Source organism: Cygnus olor, chromosome 16, assembly GCF_009769625.2.
Source record: "Cygnus olor isolate bCygOlo1 chromosome 16, bCygOlo1.pri.v2, whole genome shotgun sequence".
NCBI classification, from domain to species: domain Eukaryota; kingdom Metazoa; phylum Chordata; class Aves; order Anseriformes; family Anatidae; genus Cygnus; species Cygnus olor.
This window is the reverse complement of record NC_049184.1, coordinates 8,222,210-8,249,898: the sequence shown is the minus strand read 5'-3', so window position 1 is coordinate 8,249,898 and position 27,689 is coordinate 8,222,210. Positions and strand designations below refer to the sequence as shown.

The following is a 27,689-nucleotide window of genomic DNA, read 5'->3' as shown; positions in this document are numbered from 1 at the left end:
CTGGCTGAGCTTGTAGGGGTAGCTGCAGCCTACGTAACCCAATGGATTCGCATACGCAACATGGGCAGTAATTGCACCAGCTCAGCTTTGTGCCTTTACCACCTCAAAATGAATCCTGATGTTGGTAACTCCCAGCAAAGATGATGCAACGTGCTGGATTCGTTTATTACAAAGATGCGCTGCGGGGGGGAGCTGTGCCCTCCCTGAGAGCTAAACTAGCAGCTAGGTGTGTACTTGTCCTCATGGTTTATCTTGTTATCTCCCCTTTAAAATTAGTACTATGTAACTGAATATACATGTGAACAGGCTTGCGTCTACATGGCAGCTCAAAGATTTTGCTCATTCTTTGCAATTTCATTGTGAGCCTTGGAATATTCTTAGTGATTTGAAGTCCCTGTGCAGGTGACTGCAGCAAAATATGAGAGGATTTTGCTCTTAGTGATCTTTTCAAATCTAAGCCAAGAAAATACAAAACATTAAAATTAGGAGCCGCAGTGTTTTGATCTTTCAAAACCCAGGCATGCAAAAATGATGCAATTTTGGGGGCGGGGGGGGGTGATTGCCTGCTTTTAAAACCAATCTCATGATTATTAGGTGCCTGACTCATGAGCCCTGAGCGCCTGCATTTGGCATTGCTGCTCTTTGCAGTTTCATTTGTTACAAATTGAGTTCATGTTAAGAATGTGCAAAGGTAGGAGAAGGAAGTTTTCTCCCCTTCCAGCACAGTATAATGGGAGGATTCTGCTCCCGCTGAGAGGGCGAGTGAAAAGGCAGCTCAAGCCATCTTCAAACTGCACTTCTGAAATCTTGCAAGCAGCTGCAAAGAGCCCTGCTGCTTTGAAAAATTTGGACAACATCTGCGCGTTTAACTATTGTGAAATAAGATGCCTGGCAAAATTAACCATCTTAAAGATATACAGGCTATTTATGGTGCAAGCTGAAAGCCAGTTATAAAGTCTAAAGCTACAGAAGAATAGCTGGATTCGCAGCGTTATTCACACAAACAGAACCCTTCCAGCTGAGTACTGCCAGGCAGCGTGGATAGCTGGTGTGGGGCTTCTGGTCCATATAGATTTTTTTTCACACAAGAATGAAGTCCTATAGGTGGTTAATTTAAAATTTTCTTTTTTTTCCACCTGGTTTTCATACTTTATTTCTTAAAAAATACAATACTGATTATTTATAAATCCCTGAGCACTTAAAAAAAGAGGATAAATCATCTGAATTTCCCATGAAACACAATATTCTTACAAGAGCTCTAAATAATGAGAGCTAATTTAGCTCTAATCAGTGAGAGCTTTTCTGCCCAGCAGAAGCTGCTATGGCCTTATACTCGCAGATCATTTTATAGTGCTGCTTACTCACCAGTTCCAAGAGATTTCTCTGCTGTAATTTGGATGCAGTGTGTTTTTAGAGGAATTTTAAAAGCAGACTGGACAAATGCACAAGAAGACAATTCTGCATTGGCTATGAGAGGTACTAAATGACCTAATAGGTCATTTCTACTTCTGTGATTTGAAAAACAAGCAGCACATCTGTAGTCCTGCCAGCAGGAGAGGCAGAGATAGGGGGAGCAAAGTAAATTTGTGAAGACCATGAAACTCCCTTCCCAGCATATTAGCTTCTAATTTGAATTTCCATCCAGCTGCTAACTTTCACACTCTTTCTCTGTGTTTACCAAGAAGAAAACAGAGGAAGGTAAAAGCCAAGCTAAAATGCATAAACAATGCAGTTGTGTCTGAGTCATCACTCCAAGTCCCCATGCTTCAATTTTGCAAGCACAGAAATCTGGGCGTACATCCAGCTGTGAATTTCACAGATGGATCCTCTCTCTGAAAGGGGTCTGTGCAAAAACCCTAAATCCAAGTACTCCCGACTTTGGAAGCTTTCCTGTTCTCCAGTTTAGGTGCACGTCTGCTACGAAGACTACATTCTGTTTGGCAATTAAACATCTGAGCTCTCTATTCACGTGACTAATGGCCTGATAACGTTGACTTTGAACCTGGGTTAGATTTAACCAGTGGATTTTGTGAGATACAGAAGAGTTAAATCTTCAGCTACTCTAACCTGGAGTAAGAGCACTGAGGATCAAAGGACTTCAAGGGTGATGCCCATGTGACTCAGCAGAGCAACACTAACTCGCTAAGTGAGAAGCTGGCCTAACACTCTTCATCTTCCTGCAGGTTCTCCTAATCCACGCAGTTCCCATTTTAATCATGCCATGTCCTTTCGTGGGTTTTTAATTTGGAGTCTGTTTGCATTCCAAAACACAGACTAAACTCTGCCCACAGCTGAACAAACACGATTTCTTTAGAGTGAAATCGTAATTGAACTAGATTTAGTGAGAAAACTTATTGACTTTTGCCCATGGACGCTGGAGGGATACGTTTGCATCTGAGGGAGAGTTTTTCCACGTGGATAATTGTCAGGTGTCAAAGTAAAGGTCAGAGCGGGCCGTGCTGTGCTGCCATCCAGCTGCCTGTGTTGGCCATGCCTTGACTCCTGGCTGGTGGGGGGGCACTGGCAGCACAGACATATGCCAGCCCTGTTTGTGCACCAGGGTGCACTGCTTGACCAGAAAACCTCGAGGCCGTGCAGAAATAACCAGGTGATATCACAGCAAAGTGACAGCATCATTTAGTCCTTTTTCAGTGCTTATGCTTGCTCTTCCTTTGTGCAGGGACTCTGAACCTTCACTTTTAACGCGCAAAGAATAATTTGGACCAGGGCGAAAGAAGCAGTAAATTAGAGGAGTGTGACTTTGCAATCATCCCCTCTGATCTTCTCTGCCAGGGGAGCCTAGTCAAAGATTCCCAAATTGTGGTGTGGTTTGGTTTGGTTTCTTAATGATGAATGACTTCATCATTCGTGAATGAATCGAGTCAAATGTAGGACAAATAGTGAGACACATGAATGACTCTTATGACATTTGCAGTGTCTCAATTGGTGCTGGTTTATTTAGGTGGTTTCTAAGTTTCTTTGGAAAGAGTGAGAATGACTAAATGAAGGGGGAGCCACTTCAGAAGTATGGGAGTCGGTGGTGAAAGTATTGTGACAGTTAAACCTCCCTGGGTGAAATGGCTGGCATTATGAGCAACGCGGCATCGGTTATTTTGTAAGAGCTCAGCTCCGGGAGCCTCGGGAGCCACAAGGCCAGAGGAAGCCGAGTGATGTGCCAGGCACTGCCTTGCTTTATGGTCAGACACCTCCCGGTGCTCGGGCCAGGTACTCACCAGCCCCCTCTGGGATTCCAGCTCCTACCCGGAGGCAGCAGGGCGCTTCTCGGGAGGTGTCTGTGAAGGTCCTGGTGTTGGAGGGCTCCTGAAATCAGACGCTCTGTGCAGCTTTCTGCATCCAGACTGCCCACGGGCAGCACCTTCAGCCTCTGCTTGCAGGGGAAGGGGCACGTGGGGCACAGCACCCAATTCACAGGTCAGCCAAAACCCCAAAATAAGGCCCAGCATTTCTGTAGCTAAGTGGTCGCCAACCTAGGAAGTTGTCTGTATGGCTTTGAGGAGTCCCCTGGTTCAAGTCCTTGCATATGAAGTAATTGTAAATTTGTACAAACTGGTGCTTGCAAAAGGCTGGAAATAGTCTGTGAATGTGAGCACTGACCACTCAGGGCAGGTCTGGGGAGCAAACTGGCTTGGCTGAAATCAGAGGACTGAGGCAAATCAGAGCAGAACTTTAAAGATTTGTAGTTTTTTAGTTATCTTCTGGTTTGGGCATCTTTTTTCTTTAAAATCATTTCAATTTTCCTTGTGCACAAGGAAATGCACACATACATTTGCTTTGAGTGGGGTGCTGTTTTCTTCCTTGGAAAGCACACCAGGGTACTGATTACCAGCGGACAAACTCTGGCGGAAGATTTTCGGCTAGGTGGGCTGCCTTGGGCCTCTCCTAAGGTCTTCCTGCAGCCTCATGTCTTCAAATAGCTTCTACAGACATTTTCTTTTAAAAAATACCATGGATTTCAATGCACTTTTTCTTCCATATAATTTTTATAGGTTATTATTAAAATAAAAAGCCCACAAAATGATTGTTATGTCAGTTTTTAAAATTACTACTTATGGAGCTTTGTTTTACACTTGTTGACATTTCATAGCTCTTCCCAACTTCCAGACTAGTGCAAGTTTCAGATCAAGATTAAGACTTACCCAAAATTCAGGCGGTTCTGCTAATGGTCTTGGTGTAGATGTAGCTTTTAGCGCTCCTCCAGCCTAGTCTGTCGTGCAGAAAATCATCTCTGCTTTTCAGAAACCACTGCTGAGCGTGAGTGTCCGTGCAGGAGGGCTGGAAGGAGCCTTTCCTGCATGTGACATTCCAGCGCAGCTCTCGAGGGGCCGCGTACCCCGGCCATGCGAGCAATCTAGCCCTTAATCACAGTTAGACTGTAATATTTACAAGCATTTCAACAGACTGTGGTCAATAGAACAAGACATTCATTTCCTCCCGTGAATGCAACGAGAGATGCACGCAGTTGATGGCTGGTTTATTACAGGAAGCACGCGTTGCCACACAGCCACGCTCTGCTCGGGCTGCCTCCCAGGCCAAGGAACGAGAGCAATTAGCCAGGGCCCGGCTCTGCCCCTGCCTCTGCAGCGAAGGGAGCTCCGTCATGCCGTGTACACGGACCAAAACCTCTCGAGGTTTTTTTTCTTTTTGAGATGCACACTGCCTTCAGCCGACCGGCAGATGCACCAGTTATCTGGGGAGTCCCTGTCTGTGGCACCTGGACAAAAATTCTCTGGCTGACAAAGAAGTGAGAAAATTAATTTTCTTTTCTTCAGAAAACAGTGCGCGCCATCGTGCCTGGATAGATCAAATTTGTTTTGATAGCAAAACAAGTTCTATGGAAACCATTGTGAACCCTGGAGTGAGGCTGCCCAGGAGAGTTGGGGAAAGCCGCTTTTGTTTGTTGTGCTTGGCATCGTTTTGCTCTGGATGAAGATGCTTTAATTTTGTGGGGAGACCCAAGAGAGCATTCCTCTTTTTCCATACCAGAAAGCCTTCCAAGCTGGCATAAACGTCCCCTCTTTCCAGCTGCTCCTTTCCAAACACACTGTGCCTCCTAAAGATAGTCTTTACAGTGGCTGGGGCTGGTGGAAAACATGAAGCCTGCATGGATTAGCACAGGAATTCATTTGGGCTGACGAATTGGGTTTCCCTCTATAAACAGCACTAGTGTTTTCATCTTCTGGACAGCACAGCAAACTTCACGTCCTCTCACTCCTCGGCCCGCCTCTCCCGCGCTGTGCATGCATCCAGGCCAGCCTCGGTGAAAGACACACAAAGTCCTGCTTATGGGGGAAGGCAAAGAGCACGCGTCCAGCGAGGCGTTCTCGACTGTCCCCCTTCTCAGAGAGGGTTTTTTTTCCAGCTCTTTAAAGTGATGCTGAAGTTATTTGGTTTTCTCAGTTTATTTTTGTTTCCAGGTAAAAGGGAAATTAAAGTAATCCCTTCTCCTCTGGGTTAGTGACCTTCCAAGCAGCCCACACTATATATTTACGCATTTACTTTTCAGCTTTGTTTATCTTCTGCTATGATGTGCTTATCTGCAGGAGGCAGGGATTCGCTAAAGAGGGTTGTGTCTACTCCTTTTCCCCTGGGACTTAGGGCACTCAGGCTGGGCTGTGGGGGCACATCCCTGCCTGCTGGGCTGTCCTACCCCTGCCAGGGATGCACAGGTACTGCTTCTCCAGCCACGTGGAAAACAAAGTTTGCTCTTTTCCCAGCATTTCTCCTGTTGGTTTGCAGGATAGTGCTGAGCACCCGCCTAGCACGCTTCTGAATGCCTCTCCTGCAACAAAGGCACTTGTACAGCTTATGCTTTCTCTTAGAGCTTACTTGGTAAATCTCATCATCAGGGGTTATTAATCACCCCACTTTGTTTCCATCATTGCTTGGGAGGAACGGGAAAGACATGGAAGGGCCGATGATGTGATCAGGCTACATTTAGCAGGGGTTGCGTTTACCTGACTGTTCAGTGCAGGATGATTTCGTCCATGTCACTGAGAGACTTAGTATAGAATAAAGTTGTGTGGATAAAAACTGGGTACTTGGGGTTCAGCTGTCACATGAAAGTTATTTCAATAATAAAGCCCCATCCCTTAACTTTACTTAATCACTGTGTTTTCATGTGTGTAACCCACACCCCATTCTAAGTTCATTCCTTGGAAGTCTCTGCACACTCTCCTGCCCTTTCAAGGCACTCTGCACGCTCTCCTGCTATTCTCTGGCTGTAGCAGGGATGTCTGCTCTGGGGTCAGGGGAAAAATGAGGATACTATTGTGGTCTCAGGAGAGAGCAGGCAACTGCAATGGGCGTGGGAGAAGTACTGGAAGGGACGTGTGCTGGGTAAATTCATCACCCACATTCACGTATAACCTGTCCTGCTGCTGAATCATGGCCTTTTTACAGATAACATAGATTATACTCATAACAGTATGGGATTAAAAAAAAAAAAGGAATCAGAAAACCTGCAAGCAATGCCACAGTGTTTGAAAGTTTATCAATCTGCAGTGCATTTATTATGCTGCATTTCATGGTGTAGGCATTGTGATACTTTCACAAAAAGCAGAAGCTGTTGGGGTCAAGATGCAGTTGGCTGCAGCCGAAATACTTTCTCTGCCACGTCATTTGCTGGAGACACCTACTGTGTAGGTCCTGACCACCTCGCTCTCCTCTTGTGTGGTTATGGTGGAGTTGAGCACCGTTCCCCTTAGGGTGATGAAGAGGCTGCCCCCAGGACCCCAGGAGAGGAAGGTGCTGGCTGGGACATGGACTTTCCTGCAGAGCTGCTTTAAGCAGGCTCACTGGCAGCTGAGGTTTTGCAGCTGGAGCATCAGCCATGCTGAACCACACGAGGAAAACAAAACCGAGCAGATTTCCAAAATACTAACAGCTGGATGCAGATGACATTTCGGAATGAAAAAAAAAAAAAAAAAAGAACAAACCAAACAAACCACTCTCGTGTTGCTCTTTTCCCCTTCTGATGCTGCCCCCATGCAGTTGAGTGCCTTGTCCAGGCAGGCAAACAAGAACTGCAACCAGGGGACGTTTCTGGGACACCCCATCTGGGAGAGAAGCGGGGAGTGCCTACTGGAGATGGCCAGCCTCTTGAACCATAAAAATTGCCCGTCTTTGCAGGTGAGAGGCTGCAGCCCTCTGTATCTAGGTCACCCTTCAGATCTCAGCCAGGGTCAGCAGTGACCAAACCCTCTCTGGAGACTCAGCTGGCTGTCACTATTTGCAGCAGCGATTTACAGCCCCAGTATAAACTGTGCCGTTATTCTCAGTGTTGCTTCCAGCCGTGCCTGGGGAAAGCTCCCTTCGTGACCTGCAGGGCATCACCCTGCATGCTGACGGCCCCACAGGGATGCCGGCTGCTGGCTTGGCTGTGGACGAAATGCTTGCTGCTCAGCGGAGCCCCCCGCAGGTGACCGGGCACCCGCAGCACGGCGTGGGGAGTTTTCAGCTCTGCGAGGCTCCTTTCACCCTCTCCCAGCACCCACGGCAGTGTGAGCCTGCTCTGAAATCGTTGTGGCTTCGCCACCCACTAAAACCGGGAACGTGTTTTATCTTCTTGGCTGCAAAGGGGAAAGACCCAGCTTCTTGGACAGTTTATCTTTTCCCACCAGTAATTACTTTCATTTTTAGGTCTCTTGAGGGGGCGTTTTTTCATACCTGAAAACTTCCCTTCCCTTTACTGGGCACCTGCCTGTTTTCCTGCTGCTGCACTCAGGTTATGGCAGCACTGTGCAGTGGCGGTCTGTGGTGGTGCTGCACTGTGAGCCTTCCTCGTGGTGATGCTGCAAGGAGCGTCCAAGGAGGCAGCATTGATTCAGCCCTTGCTGCTACAAAAACCTTCCCATCTCTCCTCGGCATCCTAAAAGACAACCCTCAGTTCCTCTTGTAGGATTTCTCTGTTGTTCACCAACATTTGTTCCATCTTCTCTGTCATGGTGGTACAGGTTGGGCCAGATTCTGAGGGGCGATGCATGCTCGTGTCTTTGTATAATTGATTATTTTTTAGAGTGGGTAGTTGTCTCATCCACAGTGATTTAGCTGACAATTAGCTACCCAGATAGCTTTAAAAATCTGGCCTTGAGGAAGATACCAGTGGCTTCATATTATTCTGTTATGCTGTGTGTGTTAGCCAGGGCATTTCATCCGTTGGCAATTGCTCTCCTTCTGACCCACTCAGAAAGAGTTATTGTGAGCTTGGGCTTCAAATTTGCTACTGCTGTGTCTTCCAGCTGTCTGTGGCTGGTTCCCCAACTGCAGGACGAGCAGTGTTCCCGTTCAGTCCACGTTCCTTGCCGAAGGAATGGCCTGCCAATTGCTTTTGAAAGTGTTCTGTAGTCAGATGGGATCATATCACACGTAAGAAAGTTTTATCTTTATTTTAGGCAAGAGGGTGTTTTATCACCATGTGGTTCCAAAGCCTTCGCCATTTGGTTGGAATTCACCCAGGAAATGTAGCAATGGATGGTTAAATGCAAACTAATAGGTTCAATATGAGCTACAGACGCGGGGCTCGTGAGCTGGCCGTGCAAACTCGTGCATAAAGGAGAACGTTGTCATACAGCTGATGAGAACTTGGGACGGATTAGGACAGTCTTGCTAGGTACTTACAGCGTGCCCCTGAGACGCGGCGCTGAGCAGAGCGCCTCGCATCCTGCCTGGGTCGCACGGGGATGCACACAGCTCGGAGACCTCACAGTTGGAAAATTCAGGACGGCTCATTACATCCGGGGAAGGATTCCCTGGGGCAGTCTCTTTGGGTGGTTGTTCCTATGTCTTGATCTAGAATTGGGATGGGAGGTCTGCAAATAATTGAGGACTAATGTCTGAACAAATGTAGGTTATTGCTATTGTGGTGAAGTTGGAAATTGCCCAGCCTCCATAGCTCTGGCTGCTCTTCAGCTAAAGATAGTCACCTCAGCAGCTATTGGACATGGAGGAGCTCAGCTCTGTTTCTGGTAATTTATATCCCCCTTCTCTTTTCTTTTCATATTGAGAACAAAAGTTTTATTGTTCGTGTCATTGACTCAAACTGAAAGTTTTAAGTCTACAGATGATGCACATGCATTTTTCTTATGTTCTCAGGCCATTTACTGTCAGAGCTTCCCGGCCTTCTTGAGGTGAGATGCAAAGTGAGCTACAGTATCTGCTCCCCGTACTCTTTGCACTCTGTTTGGAGTTACAGGTGTCTCTTATAATTAGTTCTCCCTCTCACTTCATCACAGTCTCTATTCTGTCCGTACGCTCCATAGTATTATTTTTATCATTGTATTTTGGTATGGTAGAAAACCCCTCATGGATGAGCTCTCCATTGTGACAGATGCTGTATTGACTCCTAAGATAAAAAACCAACACAACAACAAACAGTTGCTGCCTCAAAGGGCTTACAGTCAAAGAGCAAAATAAAAGCTAACAGATGGATGTGGGCCGACAGGCAGCATGTTGTATGTGGCACCTCCTTGACATTGTTTTATGTGAATTGTAACACTCTGTCAGTAACCACTTAAATACTTAATGGTCTGGCTTCTTTCCAGTGAACTTGGGGCGTGTAACTGTAGCCCCAAAGTTACTTGCTCTGTTGTCATGGGCTCCCATTACCCAGACCTGCAGACCTCCCGACCCTGTCCCTTTCCATCACCTGCAGTGCAGTGATCACTTTCCTGACAGCAGTGCTCTGAAAACAGCACTCACCACTCAGTGCCTAATGCAGAGGGGAAGAACCTGCTCCCGAGCATGCATTTGCTGAAGGATGTGGAATTGTGATAGAAAAGTAATCTATGCAAAAGTGATTTCATATGTCCCCATGCTCAGTGTTTTGCACTAAGAACAGTATGCCTACTGCCCCAAATCCTCTTTAAAATAAGGCACATCAGAAACATATGCCTTCTTCGTGCTCGCTGTTGCGAAGTTGTTTGTGAAAGCAGAGTAATTGCAAGCAGAAGGTCATTTGCATGCCTGTTGCATAGGAAGGCTTGGTCTGTCTCGCAGTTGTTCATAGGCCATTTGCGCATCTCTCCTGTTCCCTTGGACAATGGCTTTCTGCTGGCTGTTTTCTCCTGAGAACCAGCTTCAAAACTCAGTTCAGACACGTTCAGAAGGAAACCTGGTTTGCTGGAGAGGACCAGATTCTGCAAGAATCCACAAGCCCTTCAGCAGGGACGCTTACAAAGTTAAGACGCTGCAGAAGATAAGATGCCAGAGAATTAGAGCCAGTAAATAGTTGTCTGGATTAATAGACATAAGCACAAGTGCTCAAGGGAGGAAAATAGATTACATTATTGACTGTTCATCCCCTGCAAAACTGCCTTAAGGGAAGGGTAGTATGGTTTGTTTCTCCTCAATTAAATATTTGTTAAATGGTTTGTTTCCCCTCAATTAAATATTTGTTCTGGTAGTTCCTTTGTGACAGAAATATAAAAAGCAGCAGCATTGCCTATTCTCGTTACTTTCAACTAATCCTGAACATGCTGTAACTATTCTTCGGTTCCTACCCCCCCAATTATTTCCTGTAAAACATAGCTTTCTCCCATCCATTCTTTTTTCTCTGTCTGTTTTTCAAACACTTTGCTGAATGACTCATATCACCTCTCAGTAAATAGGTTAAGTCTAGGAGAACGATGAAACTGCAAAGTGCCATGTGAATAAACAGTGCTGTCTCTTGTGTGCTTTTCCTGCCGGCAGGTACTATTTTAGAGGCATTGCGGTATCTGCTACAAATTTCATTAGTGTTCAGACCACGAGGTGCAAGCTACTGTAGGAAAAAATCATCACCAACCTCCTTTGGTTTTGCTGTTTTTAATCTAAAAGAAATAGATACTAATACCAAATGGCGCTGCTTATCTCAGCAGTTTTGTAGCAAATTCACAAGGTCCAAGCCCCGCTCACAGAAATAGATGCGAGCACAGTTCCCCCCGCAGTGCTTTGCAGCAGCAGCCACAGAGTTAGATCAAGAGTTAGGAGTGAGAAAGTGGAGCCTCCTGCCTTGTATTTTTCAAGCTTCAGTCCATCAGTGTAGAATTTCTGTATTTGTTTAGCCAACTAATGTGGCTTAAGAAAATGAACTCCATCCCGTTCTGGTATAAGTTTTTGTATATGTATTTATGATGTGCATCTTCTGCTTGGAATATTTCACTTGGTCTCATTGCATGTTAACTAAAACTAAATACAAACTTCATTTTTTCTCAGTAACTTACTAACTATCAACTAGAGAGAGCCAACTGCATGACTCAAACACGTGTCCACCCCTTACAGTTTCAGCCAAAACTATCTGGCACCAGAGTATTGCAGAATGAAAGTCATATCTAAATATATGTGAGCAGAAAGAAAGTCAGTTAAAAAAAGACTTTGTTATGGAAAGCTACTACAAACCAAATCCACGGTGGCCTGGAGTTCCTCCTCACACCCAGGCTGATCTAGTTTTCCACTTTCAAGGTATGCTTCCCAAAGTGGCTACTTAGACTCCTGGAAGAACTTCACCAAGCTGTCAGACACTATGGAATGCCTTACACAGTGACTGAGCAGACTTAAAGGGTTTATCTGGTAAACAAACAGCATATTTATTGTCCTCTCAGCAAATTTAATAATACAAGAGTTTTTCCTTTTTATTCATATGGTTGCTGGCAGCGTCACCATTAACATTCAGAGGCAGTCCCCGTGTCAGGTAACCCAGGCGTGGTGCTGGGGACCACCCCAGTTGCCATCACTCGGATTTGGTTTCAACATGTGCAGTGCTGAGGAGGAGGCAGAAAAAGGGTGCTGAGACTGGTACTTACAGAAACACCCCAGTTCGATGGGGCGCCTCTCCTCATTGTAGCCATGCAGTGACCGAGATGGGGTACTCTACAGTAAGGGTTTTTATACCAGTGTGAAAAGTGACCCTGCAGATGAGCTCCAAAGGCTTCCTGCAGTGGTAGAGCTCCCAGGGCAGGAGGGAAAGTACACAGTGTTTTGCCTGAAGGTGCACTTTTCTCATTGCCAGCTGGCACAGATTCCTCCTCCAGTCGATGTGTAAACAGAGTTTGCACCTATCTTAGAATCTTCAGATTAAAAAAATGATGTTTAGTGAAATTCATCAAGCGAACAGGAAATCACACTCTGGAGCAAAATTTGCTCTTTCTCTTGCCATTCCAGTCAACAACCCAGGATGAGAAAGCTAGTGCGTGTGTATCCTGCAGATACCACGTAACCTCTGTTTCCTGGTTCATGGAGAAAGTGCCTAGAAAACTCAACTCATCGATTTCTAATAGACTGAAACAAGGATTCAACTGGGTTCAGTAGGAGAAACCACCACAGATGGCACCTGATCAGTCCTTGAATTCCTTCCTTCAGCTCACCTTAGTGCAACATTTGGTACCTGTTTCTCCAGGACAGAATGTCGTTTGTAGGCAATATAATTCTTCCATACATTGTTTGCACTTCTGATTTCAGTCCTCTTGTTATGGGGGTCTCAATAAACTGGTCTACCAGGGAATTAAACAACCCGTTAACACCCAGTTCTCTTCTTAACTGATTAACTGTGTGAAAGTCCTCTGGCCATGGAAGTGTAATGATTTTTTACTAATCACTTACAGGTTCAGGTGCAACTTATTACTGATTTACAAGATCGTAACCATTTGTGTAACGGGCTGAAGTGAAGCATGGCAAACCGGGACAGACCCCATGGCGTGTAGTACAGGGAAAGCAGCGCGGGTTCCACATTATCTCCACGCGTGCAAAGTGCTCTGTGTTCTTTCCCCTGGAACTGCTCACTTTGCTTTGTATCACTGGGAAGAAAGTGCCTGGAGGGCGCCGTTTGCAGAGTAACAACTTCTGCCTGAGGATTGTGCATGGATAAACAAAAGCAGGGGGATGCCCGTCTGAAGGAAGGTACTCGGTACCTGCTGCCCTGGGATGCCAGGCCCCGGCTTCCCACACCGTCAGTGGAGAGAGCAGCCAGCTTCATACAGTGGTACCCAGGGGCTGCCAGGACATGGCGTCCCCGGGGTGAGGGATGCTCCGTAGTCTCCTGGCTTTGGATGCCATAAAACGAAGCCAGATCACTGTCTTCAGTGTGCTCCTGGTAACCTATGTTGGCTCGATGTTGATCATCCCAGTAGAAATACTTAGGACCTAATTTTTAGAGATAGTGAGTGCTCCAACACTGACTGATGATTGTGGGTTTAGAGGCGTTATTTTGCTGTCTTACCTTGGTGGCTATAAGGATGCTTAGAGTACCTGAGCTCAGCACCTCATGCCTTTGGTAGTTTGGGATTCAAGCTACCTAAGGACTTTATAGCATCCCTGTAGGAGTATTTTGAAAATGAAGTGCTCTCCACTATGTCCACACGCTCCGTACAGGCTCATTCTGTGTCATCATCACACAGGCTCCTTTCCTTCCAGGTCATCATCATCCCAGGCTGTTTTTTTCTCTGTTAGACTTTTGTTAAATACTTCTGTGAAGTATTTAAGTTCCCCAAGTGTGACCTTCACAGTCTGTCTGCATTTTTCAGACTCAAGCAAACCTTTGATAGAGCTGGTCCTTTGGGAAAACTTTGGACTTGGCCAGCGCGACATGGCAAGATGACGGCATAGCAGAGCTCCAGGCTGCGAGTCCCACTGTCCAGTTGTGCCTTAACCACTAGGTCACACTTTTTCCTCACAGTTTTAACACAGATGTTTCATAGCAATAGGCTTTTGGTCTTTTCTGGAAGCAGGCTGACAATAGTGGAAGTGCTTAGAAAATCCTTAAAAGTTCTGGGGTGTCGTCATGGAGAGATTTGTGTTTTGAGTATTTCCTTCTTGATACTTTTGATGTACAGTGAATTTAGGACACTTTTTTTTTTAATAGCAATGCTATCTTTATTTTCTGCTCTTTTGCTGCAGAAACACGCAGCTTCCTGTTAAAGATTTTGGGTAGGATGGTACCATAGATAGCGATCTTTTTTTTTTACACCTCACTCTGGAAGCTTACTGAAATAGAAGGGGAGGTTAGTTAAATGGCGTGAGCGAAATACAGATCCTGTGAATCGCAAGGAGTTTAGCTATTGATTTCAGTTGGGACAGGCTTTAGCCAAAAATATGTATTTTATTTAGATTCTGTTTTCCATCAGATATCTATATTATGATGTTAAATTCATGGAAAGATGCCGATGGGTTTTCAGTCTATTGAAACTATTGTAGCAAAAATGCATCACGGGACTTGACTCAGTTTGGGGCTCACTTAGTTTGAGATCAGTAACTTCTTCCAAGAGTTTGCATAAGTAACAGAGATGACACGATTGCTGTTGAGCTGGATGGCGTTAAAGAGGCTTATAGTTCACACAGATAGATTACAATACAGGCCAAAAAAGTTCCGGGGTGCTTCTCCTGACATTATTTCAATAAGGAGAAAAAACCTTTGGAGAGGTGGAGATGCAATTAAAGCAAAGCTTTACAGCTGAGCACCTCTTGGCAGTTATCTGTCCCAATTTTCCAGAAAAAGCCTTTCATTGCTGTTGATTTATAAAAACATCCCCCCACCCCAGTATTTTTCCCCAAGACAGTTTGTTGGACTTGGGCTCCTTATGCCTGATACACCTAAGTTTGTATTTACCAGCCAATTAGTTGCTCTGCTTGCATGTGCAGAGGCTGATTTTCCAGGATGCAGAATATAAAATAGGCTGTGTACTGAGTGGTAGGTTCCAGTGTATGATACGTGGCTGCACAATCTGAGGGAGCCAACTAAAATATTTCTCTTCTATATATAGTCACCTGAAATCCAGCAGCAGAGGCACTTCTGAATCTTGTACTCAAAACTAGCTTAATTTTTAAGAAGCACTTTTTCCTCCTTAATATTGGAATAATTTTTTAATTTCCACATGGTTTTGTGGGAAGTGCCAAATGCTTTCATGATGCATTCAGAAGAAATCTAAAAAGATCAGATAGAAAAAAAAAAAGATTCAGAATCTTAAATATTGCCATTTTGTGAGAAAAAAAAAATCTTCATTTGTATTTGAAGGAAAGACTATAACTTGCATAACTTCTTTGCACATATCTTTCCTGTTCCTTACAACTCAAGCAAAGTGTAATTTACACAGCCACCGTGCTTAGATCTCTCATTTGAAAGAAGGGACTGACTTTTGATCTGGCATAAATGTGTCATGCTTTATTTGGGCCACAAAGATGATAATACAACTGAGTTTTGCAAAAGGCAGTGACTAGTCTTTGACCTGACTCACAGACACATGGACCTCCTGTGCCTCTGAAGTCTCAGATCAAATTACCAGCATTTCTCGTATGTTTTCTGATCAATTTAGGAGTGTAATTTTTTGCATACTTATTTTTAGATAATATCAGTTGAGAAAAGAGGGGAAAAAAAGTAAAATCTAGTGCTGGATCTGAGCAAACAGAAAGGTCAGTGGTTACGTTCTGCCTTATGTATTGTATATGCTGAAATGTCCTTTTAATAAATTAAAGCACAAAATGAAAGAGTAGCTGAAAACTGTAACATTTGGCCTTGCAACATAGGCCAAAGGTTACTTTTTTTTTCTCAAAAATGGTTTTGCAAATCTTTTTCAGAGCTGATAGATACACACCTTAGCTGGATACAAAACATTATATGAAAAAGAATGACTGTGATCTTTGATCCAAGCAATCAAAAAGAAAGGTAATTGGTATTTTTCTGCCTTTTCTCCAGCTGTGTGTTTCTCTTAACCTTTATTTATTTATTTTTTCAATTAAAAAGTCATGCCCCTTTTTATTTGGCTTAGAGGGTTTAAAATCTTATTTAATTTACTTTAATTTTTTTCATTCTTTTTCTTCCCTACGTGTGTACCACAGAGCTGTCCTGCATTAGCTGGGGCTTGGTGGGCAGGAAAGGAGAGACGGGGCTGTGCATGCTGGGCCGAAGCATCCTGCTGTCCCCAGGCAGCACCCAGAACCACGCTAGGACCACAGTTTGCCTGGTCACATCTTCATGGCATGCTAAAAGCTCAGGGTTCAACTTCCCTCCCTGGTCCCTGAAATGCAATCAGTCCCTCCCTGTGAGCCTTGTGTTGGCTGCACACATAAAATGCCTCTTGGCCACACTGGCAGAGCAAAGGGGAATGTGTGGGATCCGTGCCCAGCAGCGTGGTGCAGGGAACGACCCACAGGAGGTTGGCTTTGCCTCCTCCGATGGGACCTTCACTCTAAGAGGATCCCAAAACCCCAGACACTGCAGCGGATACAGTGCTGTGACAGCGTTGACTCCGCTGGTGTTATTCCAGACACATACACGGAATAACGCTAGTAGAGTTGTTATTCCAATGCGTGTGTGGATGTGTGCACGCGCACGCATGCATATGAGTGTGTGCATGTATATAATCAATTACAAGGAGCCTGACTCTTTGCCAGCTAAAACTGGAGACTGTTTTCTGTCTCTGGACTACTAGTCAAAGCTCGGTATTTAATACAACCCACTATCATCCCACAGGCGAATACACTCCAGATTTCTATCTGAGAGGATGCGAATTAGAGTCTTAAACGTCTTTGAGAAGCGGAGCCTGAGAGACTGACTGTAACCCATCAAAGCTGGGTGATTAGAATAACGCAGACATCCCTCTGTGATTTTAGCCAGTCTCCCAAGCTGACTTGGGGATCTCCAAGCACCAGAGCTGTTGCAATACCCATACAACAGCAGTATCTAACAGGATATGCTGAAGAGATTCAGGCCACGCTAGGCATTTCCTTGGTCTGGATGGCTGACGTCAGCTGTAATTTCAATACATTTTTTATGATTTAATCTTTCATAATCTTTGCATATGTCCTCATGTCCCCATGTAATTAGTTCTCGCTCATTAAATGGATCAACAACAGTGTGCTCCAGAGCTGCCACATGCCAGGCACCTTAAATAACATTTTATTTATTAATCATGTTATCTCTATTTATTTCCTCGCAGCTAGAAATGAGCAAATAATGAGAACCGATACTTGAGAGACATTTTAACCATGTTACCAAAAAAAGATAGGTGGGACTTCAGAATAGCAAGTTCCGTGCATGATCTCAGCTTCCTCTGAAGTTTAGATATGTCTCAGTTTGCTGGTTTTGTTCACCCTGCTATTGAAACCCAAGTCGCTGAGATTACACCTCAGTCTGGATCCAAGTGCTCCCAAAATCTCTGGAGCAGATGCGCTGAAGATGGGTGATGTCACCAGGCTGTGTGGAAGTGACTCCAAGCTGGGAAAGCGATACCTGCCTTGGGATCCACTTGTTACATGGCTATTAGGTTTAGGGGCTCTGGGTGTAGATTAGAGCTTTTTGTGCTTGGGCAGTCATTGACTGACACATCCTTCCCTTGGAGCTCCAGTGTAGCCGAGCCTAAATTGCCCCTCACTCCCCTCACCACATGGGTTTAGCTGGAATTCAGGGTGAGTACAAGACATTCAGGCCAACTGATGACAGGGAGCGACCTTGTCATTCAGATACAACAAAACCCCAATTTGCAACCTGTAAGAGCTCACACAGAGAGAGCCCAGCCGTGTCCTCGAGCGTGGTCCTGCAGCCCCTCTACAGGGCGGATGTTCCACGTTCCCCTGCAACTCTAGCTCTCTTCAGATTGCTGTCCGTCTACAACCTCAGCCCACAAAACCTACCGCTGACCTCCAAGGCAGCATGCAGGAGGGAAAGTGAAGGCTGCAGGCTGAGTAAGCCCCGTCACCACATCGTCCCACCTGCCTGGAGCCGCGAGTGGGACCGCGCTGGCTGGGCTCAGCGCTCGCGGTTTGCTATTGCTGCTCGACAGCTTTCGCTTCGCCTGAAGCTCAGCCTGAGAAATGCACCAGAAAGGGACCCCTCAGAAGGCTATGGGGTTAGCAAATGCCATTAATTACCTGCTCGTTCACCTAATATTTAACCCATCTTAGACCAAGATGACTTGGCTCTGATGTTTCCGTAAGTGGTAGCTGCATTGTATGAAAGGAAACTCGTACACAGCATTTTTGGTGTGCTGGCAGCTCAAACAAACCTGTCAATAAATAAATCGGCCTGCAGCCTCAGCCCACTTGTTTTTAGAAAGGAAATGACCCTGTGAGAGTGGGTGCCCACTTCTTTTACCTCACTGCTATTTTTAGCTGAGACTGAAAAATTTCCATTGAAGACCTGCTCCTCTCATTTCCTGGGTAGAGCAAACAGGAAGCTCTTCTGACTGAGCTGCAGGAGGGCTTGGCCTGAAAGTAGACCAACCTCACCTCCCTCTGGTTGCTTGCTTGCACTGCAGAGCAGCAATAACCAAATCCCCCACCGCGATGTGCTTCATGGGCATGGATTCACCCAAAAGGCTGAGGGCAGAGGCCACCAGGTGACAGTGGCAGCAGAAAGCTGGGCAGCAGGAGAGGCCAGGCTGTTAGACACCTATTTTTGGTCCATGTGCTCCTCAGCAGGCACCAATCTGATTGAAACCAGGCATTCCTGGCTGGAATGAGAAAGAAGAGCTGAAATCCAGGCTGCTCACAGGGGGATTTTTGAGCCCGGAGGGATGGAATGAGCCTAGTGTCAGAGCACACGGCAGAGACCAGGGCAGCTCACCGCACTGCTGTGCTCCCCAGCCCATGGGTGGGCTTCTCCAGTGAGACCCTGCAGAGCCTTCAGCCCCCTCCTCATCCTCCATCAGCACAGGGCATGGGGCACCTGGAAACTCAGAGGACTGCTGTCCTGCTCCTCCCACCCAGCACCTACACTGCTCTGTGCAGATGTGCAGTCCTTGAGAAGTACATCCAACCACACCAGATAGCTGTATAGCAACAGTGTTGAGCTTCGCATAAACCATAGATTTTATTTTTTTCTGAGATAAATTCCATTGTTGTTAGAAAGGAAATGACCCCGTGAGAGTGGGTGCCCGCTTCTTTTATCTCACTGCTAGTACTAGTATTAGTCTTACTGTTATAAATTAATGCATGTGTTCTCCCAGAGACAATACAAGATTGGGCACCATATTTACTTGTTGGTGAAATACTATGTTAATTACTATTTTTCGTAATCATTTGTTAGAAACAAGCTTAAGTGTTGTGGAGTCTTACAGCTTCATACCTGACAGTTAATCAGGCTTGGGTGAGGATCTGCTTAGCTTTGACTTAGTCCTTGTCTTAGCCCTGAAATATCAATGGGGTGAAATCATTTAGATTCGGGATCTGAAACCTTAGAAAATTTGGTCTTTGTTTTTAAGGCAAATTTCTTAGAGTAAATAAGCAGTTTCCAAAGTTGGCAATCCCCCCCTGCCCCTGTGAATACAGTGCCAAGGAGCTACATGGAAATGGAGCCCCCAGACAGGCAGTTCTGGAGTTTTGCACCAACACACTCATGTGTTAGGTCTCTCTCGTAACAAAATCACTGCCTAGAAAGAAAAGTTGTGCCAGGAGGTACCAAAGGGTACTTTAGGCAAGCATGTGAAAGGTGTACAGGAGAGGACAGCTGTTGTGTACAAAACGTAATACTGTTCAGTTCTTTTTAAACAGAGAATGAAGTGATTCAGTGTCTTCTCTTGAGCTTTATTTCCAAGCCTGTCCCCAGACTCTTACAGCATTGTATGGAAGTTCGCTTATGCTACAATCTACAAACAAACTAGAATGAAAATGTAGATCAAATAAAGTCTACAGTGAGATTTTTCAAAAGAAAATGAACACAAAAAAGCCAATGCTTTTTTGCACCTGAATTGCAGTCTCAGTGTTTTCAGTACTATCCACTATATTTCGTCCAAATCTGGCCCTTCTCTTTTCAGAATACTCTCATTTCATCCTAGTGAAAAATGTTAAAATGCTCAGACACTTAGAGATTTTTATTTATTTATTTTATGCGGGTAAAGGAAATGTCTGTGAAGGAGTTGTGTTACATAGGGGACGTAGCATGTACTGGACACATGGTACAAGTTGTCAGTTGTGTTTTCATGGTACTTGAAGCATGGCAAACACTGTGTAAACCCTCTCTCTCCTCTCCTTCCCCCTTGCTTACCAAAAACATGTAGCCTGCATTATTAGGCTAAAATTTTAACATTTAAATCAAAAGAATTATGTTATCAATAGAGAGGGGACGTTTTCAGCTTAACAGCAAACTGCCCAAGGATTGCTTTTACTTCTCATGACTTTGAAAGTGCTCTAACATTTCTTCCTCTTTCTTTTACTTCACAGTTAATGAAATTATCAGGAAGGAATTTTCTGGACTCCCTGCCAGAAATCAGACATAGAAGAAGAGATTTGTGAGACAACTTTTACCGAATCCTTCCATAACTGACCTCTTAGATCCTTCCAGTGCCCCTGCAACCTCCTGCTTCCTTAACTGTTCATCTCAAGGCAGCAATTCAATGCAAGGAACAATGTATTGGCATCAAGCTGACAGCCTTGACTAAGCAACTCGCCACCTCTCTCTGTAAACACCGAAAAGGACACCCTTCCTTTTGTCCAAAGATCGTATTGTTCTCATGTAACGGAGCATCTGTCTGAGGAAACTCTTCAAGCCTGCTGCAAAATATCTAGCTATGTATCAATCAATCTATCTGACTAATAAGGGAGAAGTAAGATGTCACTCCTGAACGCCACACAAAGCAAGGGAGATTATATATTAGTGCTTATTTGGGTGGGGTGGGAAATGAGGGAAGAAAGAGTAACATATTCCATAACAGAATAGCAACATTTTGCAGTTCACTAACAACAATTTGCCCTCCAGGTCACAAAGCCCTTCTGAAAAAATTTTTTGTTGTAGGAAACTGAGGCAGCCCAAGCTTACTCGGCCTTTATCCAACCTGGGAGCAAAAGCTGTATTTTCTGACCCTGAGCACTGTGATCGGTACTTCAAACAGTAGCTGTCAGCTGAATCCAGGAGTCTTCTCCATTTTTTCTTGTCTGACTGGATAGGAATTTGACGGAGAAGGATGCTTGCAGAGAACCAGTGAAAAGAGCAATTCATTAGTTGTAACACCCATCCCAAGGTAAAATAAACTCACATAAAACAGAAATTAATATATAGGAGTTACAGTAAACCCAAAGATTTTTATGATTTACTCTCATTAATATTTAGGCTGTGTATCAACACATCTTAGATATTTTCTCCCTTACAAATTGTTGCTGTTTCTTTTCACACAGAACCTGCTGTTGGCTGGTACCTTGTCTCAGCAGCTGTAATGTTTAACCACACAAAGCTGCAAAGCTGCAAAAATATTTGCATTTTACAGAAGCCATATGTTCCAGAAAAGTATACACTTCCTTATATACACCTTGTCTCTTTAGCTTTGCAAAGCTACCAGCAACTTCTGGAAAGGTTAAATTTCCACACAAGTTAGTATGTTTGTTATGTTTTGCTTCATGTGTCTGAATATAATGTAGTGACACATGCTTATCACAATAAGAGAGAACTTCTGCCACTTGCAGTTGTACAGCTAGCAAGTTTATAACATTTCGGTGTGTCTTTGGTACCCCACTGTTATAAAAAGGTATCCAGAGTCAATAAAAATCTGCAGTAAAAAGTCACCATAATATTGTAGGCAGTACATAGTAATCTTTAGTGGTTTTGTAGAAGAGGAAAGCTGGTATTTGTTATGAGTGCAGAGCCTGAGCTCTGTTCTAGAAAACACGGTGAAACTACCCTGTTCTCAATTGTTTCACAGCAGACTTTGCTGATTACCAATGTGCCCACATGCTCACAGTAGGAATTAGGTTATATGAGTACAGAAGACCAGCAGAGCAGCTGCCTACTCGCACAAACCCTACAGACTCAGTTCAACAGAAATCTTTTCAGGAGTATTGAGAAAAAAAAATTTCTGCCACTTAAAGGTGACACAAACTCTGCAAGGAGAGAGATGGAAGTGAGGGACAGAAGCATGAGACTTTCCAGAACATCCGACCCTAGCCGCAGCTACAATCTTAACCTGAAAGCTGAATTTCACAAGAGCAGCTCTAAGCTCTGGTTTCAACTAAGCCTAGATCCATAACCAGAGCAGAGCCATTCTTCATTGCAAATCCCAAACTCACATTAATATCACGGTTTGAGAAGTTTGCTTCTTTTCCCCCTTGAACCAGGCGTTACCTGCTTGGTGAGACTGAAATCTTTTGTCGCAGAACAAGTCCCCTGGCTCCCATTTCAGCAACACCAAAGAGAGGTCCCTGCAGGTCTCTGGTTGAGGATGACACATGCTGGTGCTCATGTGAGCACCAAGTGCTGCACCGGGAAGTACAGCTGCCAGCGGAGCTGAGCCTCAGCCTGTCACTGCAGAAGTCAATGGCCTTTTTTCTACTGACTTTTGCAGGAACAAAACCGAGGCTTGGACTAGCTGAAATGGCCTCTGTATGGGGGAGTTAGTGATTGTTAAACAGCACTTACACTGTATAGCATTTCAGCTGGCTCACATGCCTCAAATAAGCTATTTTGAATTGTTTTTAAACTGCCATATTGCCAGAATCTGCCATATATTATGGATTTTTAATGCAGTTTGACATTTTGGACAATTTTGAAAAATTCCTAAGGACAAAAGTTGCCTGTCAGAAATTCTTTAGTGCGGCTGAGCAAAAGAACAGTTTCACAGGGTTCACTGCCAAAAACGACCATCTAGTTTTCCCCAATCCAACCTGCAAGATTAAGGTATAGGAGAAATTTAAAAAACAAAACAAAACAAACCCATTCACAATAAATAAATAAATCCCCAAATAAGTGACAGAAACATTTCTCTTGCTGGATTTCAAATAAAATATCAAAGAATGTGAACTTCTTTGCAAATCTCTAGACACATAGATGTGGTCTGAACATATTACTGCTTATTTGGTGATTGCCAATAGTAACTGACTGTCAATAATCCTCTTTATACAGATGAACATCTGCTCTTTAAGTCAGATAGCTGCACACCAAATCCACTAGCAACTTTCCTCCCGCAACATGCAACTGTAGTATGTGTGTTCAGGATCTGGACTGACTTTAATTTTAAATTTTTGCCTCTGTCCCCCAGTGATCATTTAAGCATCCTTCTCCCCTTTTTTCTATGAAGCATAGTGTAAAGCAGACAAGAAAAGTACGGACCCATAGCAAAAGCTTTTAAGCTTTGAAAGGGATGCATGCAGGCAGATGCCCTGAGCCCCTGCAGTGCTCCACTGAAGCTACTGTGCAGGATGCACCATTAAACATGAGATCTACAACTGAAAGATAAGATATACACTGCTTGTATGTGTTCTTTCAGGCAGTTTGCTGTAGAGAGAGGGAGAGGAATTTATTTTTTTTTTAAATATATATGCTACAAGTGCTTTACTCGTGCTTGCACTAGCAGTATTTCTTCCTCATTTTTAAGGCATAGATACTAATCTGGATGTGTGTTTGTGTAGGTGCATATACATGCATAATTATATAATATAACCATATAAGTATATATGGTTATAATATATGTATACACACACTTATATGCTTCTGTATGAACACACACAGCATTACAAACTTGGATCACAATCCTACACAATCCTATAATTGGCTCCAGTCAGGCAGACCTATGCAGGCACATGGAGCCAGCTAGTGGATCAAGTGTTCATAAGATGTATATAATATAGACTACATTTTAGTGGTTTTATTTACAGCTACATGAGGTCAGGCTGTGCTACTCTATCTGCTCTTACGTGCCACCATTAGTTAAATAATACAGCTTTAATCAGCTTTATATTTATTTCTGGAGAAAAGGAGTATCCTCAGACATAGCGTTATGCATTGTTGTCTCTTTTTTTAAAAAGAAAACTGCTATGTTAAAATTATATAGCTAGGCTGAAGAACTTCAAAATATACAGTACTAAATTATTTCCTGTTCTTGCTGAGCAGTGTTTTTCCAGTATTAATATTTTGTTGCATAATACACCTTGCTCTCTTTCTGTAGAAGCATTAGCTTAACCTTGGAAGAGTTAATACCATTTTATGAGTAATTTGTTCTCACTTTATCTGGAAGATAGCCATATTTGCACATGAGGAAACTCTGTCTTTCCTCAGTTATCTGAATGTTTCACCACAGTGCCTTCCTGCCATTGTACCAAAGGCCTCCAAATATATTGTCTACAGGGTGAACAACTCTAATGCATTTTCCATCAAAGTTATACCATGTGAAGTGCATGGGGCTCATTGGAACTCAAAGTTCATCTCTTTTTTTTTTTTTTTTGTGCGTGTGTGTGCATTTTTTTTTAACTTCCATTTTTCCATCAAAGCTTTGGCTGCAAATACAGGATGAGCTTCTATAAACGTCTGCATCAAATATATGAATACGTAGAATAAAATCATCATTCATGATATGTAAACAGTCTAAGAGTGGAATGGGAGTGGACAGATATCAGGAAGATTTTTTTTTTTGTCAGTTATGGGTGTTGGAAGAACGGTTTGCCAGAAGAGTAATTGCTTGTGAAGATACTTGCAATGAAATATGAAGTCCTGTTTTTGTTTTTCTCCATGAGAATGAGCAAAATGTAAGATCTGAACAGCAATGGATTGAAAGTGTCTAATGTATGTGTTTTTATTGGTAGAAAGAATGTAGAAGAGCCATGGTTTTTGCACTTGCTTTATTTGTATCCATGTAAATATGTATCACTCCATTCTTCTGGTAGGAATACAGCATTTTCTGAATGTAGAATATTTCCAAAACCAGCACTATGTTATTCTCTATTGTATAAAATGCTGCTGCTTGATAACATATCTAAAACAGTTCTCAAATTAGCTAGCATGTTTTTAAAGTATATTTTGTAATCCATATCTTTACAAAAAAAGTCTATGCTTTTTGTCTGACCAAATATGCAACACCTTTTGGATTAAGAATAGTATTTATAAAGGATCAATTTTCATTTTTCTGAGTGTATTAATTTTCTATGCAATTGCTGTTGAATTGTTATTGTCCTAAAAAAATGTATTTGATACATTTTCCAAAGACTTCAAAGACAGCTTTAAACACTTTGGAAGTATGTTTCTAAATATTTCAATCTGACTTTTTTCCCTACGATTCTTTCCAAATTGCTTCTTAATAGCGAACAATTATCTGCCATCTGGGATTCAAGAAAATGAGTATCTTAATTTCAAATCTTAAGTCGATTCACATCTTCATAAATCTTGCACCACATAAAATCACCTGAAGTTCCAGTTTACCTGCAATTCCAAGTGTTTGTTATTTATATTACATACTCCTATGCAATAGGAAGAGGTGCCTACGTCAGGTGAAGAACGGGTGAACTGCAAATTCTCTAGAAATCAACTGTTTGTTTTCCTTGTCGTTTACATTGCAATGATTTCGTACATGTAAATGTAAGGCAGCTATCTGCCACCAAACATGGGAAATTATAGTTCTTTATTCATCTCAGTTCAGAATGAATAACCCACATTTTGAATGTTGGCATCGGTCTTTAATGTCTGCTACTTTATAACTGCAGCAGGTGATAGCCGGTAGTAATTTCTGCCAATCGGTATCTAAACCATTATGGTCTGTTTAAGATTTGTTTAACCATTTTCATTGTTCCTCATGTAGATAAAAAATAATGAAATAATTTAAAAAATGGGGACCTGACCCACGCTACAATAAAAATTTGAAATGAAGATGCTGGTACATCATATAATCTAATACTTCATAATAGGCTGTGAGTGAGTGGTTATCTGGGGAGAAGTTAATATTTTAAGTTTCTTTTCAATAACTCTCTTAAAATAGCGAAATTGGGTAGAAAGTTCTGGAATGACTGAGTCACAAAAATGGATAATGATCCCTGTGTTTGTATTATGTCAGACGTACCCAGACACGTGATGGTAGAATAACCAGTTATTCTTGCAGAGCTCTAAGGATTAAACTGCCATCATTTTACCGGTGCTGGTTCAGTGCCTTACTACAGGAGTGCGGTGAGACCTGGGAACATAGTCAAGGTACTGCAGAGTCTTAATAGTGGTGGCCTAACTGGGACCCGTGTGTGTGTGTGTGTGTGCGTGCGTGTGTGTAATTATGAATTGTTCCCCCCACCTCAAGAAGTCCAAGTGTCCTTGTTGAAGCCCTGCCCATATGTCAAGGAAAAACCCGAAGTTAACAGATACGCATCTCTCAAATTATTCTAACAGATGTCTTTTTAATTAAACTGTTTGTTTGAAAGACTAATTTTAAGAACTGAAAAAGGGTTTATATAATTCACATTCCTATGACAACATTGTTAACCTCCAATGTAATAATTTTTTTGCTATCATCTGTAAAATATTTTTTATATATTGCCTGTACTATGGTAGTTTAGCAATAAATGAGAGGATATCATCTGCTGCATGAGTGTTTGGTTTATTCTTAAATACCTTTATCTTCCTTTATAAACTAATGCCAAGTCACCCAGTCTTCTTGTCTTCACCATCCTCCTTAACACAATGGCGTGCCTTAGGATTTCAGAGTATAGAGTGCTTCTTTGTAAATGTGATGCCCAGTATCCCTGTGAATTAAGATCCCATTCAGCTTCTGTAGATGAGATTGATTCATAGACCGTTAACTTAATGAACTTCTTCATTTGCTATTCCCCCACCCCAGTAAAAAGCATGAGACAATCCACATCAGCAGGTACTCCACAGGGGTTTTGCCTTGCTATAGCATTAATTTGTCTGAGTAAGTGTCCTTCCATAGTCGTCTAAGTTTTTTAGAGACTGGGGATGTGCTCTGTTAAATTTTTGTTCAACTAAATCTTAATTCTGCATTTCGGTATTGGAGACACCAAGAGATATGTTTTCATACTGCTGTGCTGGAAGGATGCCCAGAGCCCATTATGTCTCGGTAAGAGTCAAGTTTATATAGCATACAATTAAAGACATTTACCTTAACAGAATCAATATTATCCTTTGCATTTAAAAACAGAGAATTCAAACCATATTTGATGCGTTTGTTGGACATAGAGCAAGCGCTTTGCTTTGCTTATTCACAAAAGCCTCAGAGCAAGAGCCATGTGGAAGTTCTTAACTCCCAGTACACTGTACAAAGGCTGGGAAGCTCATAAACCAGACAGGCTTCGCCAACAAAGAAGCTGTTACTGGCTAGGAGAGAACATTTTATGATGAGCAAATATATGGCACACAGGATTTTAGCTTTATTCAGCAACAGGAAAATTTAAGTAACTTAACCTGGAAATTCCACAGCTAAGGGCTGAGAACTTGAGCACCTGACCCGATACTCTGGCTTTAATTTATATCTTGGGTCCAAATTACAAAACTACCATAGTACCCCAGATTTTCAGTCTTAACGGGAAATTTCCTGGATTTTGTAGACTTAACTCACTCCTTTATACCCCTTCAAAATAGCTGACTTTTTTCCCAGTTTACTTTTCATGGTAGCAGCAAGGAAGAACAATTCACATTTCTAATGAACATCTGGGTTTCTTATGAGACCTTGCTTGCTCGCGTGCTCAATTGTGTAAATACATGATTTACAAGTTCTTTTTTGTTGTTGTTTTTAATACAAATGTAATTTACTCGATTTAAGAAGCTGCCTTTCAGCTTCATACCAGATTCTTTTCTAAATACATCATCACTGGCTTGCTCAGGTGGCCACACTCAACCACTAACAGTGTGTGGCTCAGAAAAGATGAGCTCCCCATGAACCTATTCTTGTCATCTCTATCCCTGCTGAAACCACTTCTTGTCTGGACCCTCTGCTCTGCAGGCAGCTGTCATCTCTGTGAAGTCATGTTGGACAGGGGCTGGAATTATTTTTATTTATGCAGAGACTTAG

General features: G+C 43.2%; 1 protein-coding gene across 7 annotated transcripts in view; it reads left to right on the top strand.

Moving 5' to 3' along the window:
- Window positions 1–26,237, top strand: part of NFATC2 (nuclear factor of activated T cells 2) — a 109,147-nt gene extending 82,910 nt beyond the window's left edge. For 6 of the 7 annotated variants that reach the window (XM_040575534.1, XM_040575530.1, XM_040575531.1 and 3 more), the window contains one exon: window positions 20,143–26,237. In XM_040575534.1, the coding sequence (XP_040431468.1) occupies window positions 20,143–20,198 (56 nt within the window). In that variant the 3' untranslated portion in view covers window positions 20,199–26,237. Of the gene's footprint in view, window positions 1–15,561; window positions 15,613–20,142 lie in introns of those variants that run through there. The other variant, XM_040575532.1, reaches the window with a different exon arrangement.
- Window positions 26,238–27,689: the final 1,452 nt, after the last annotated feature.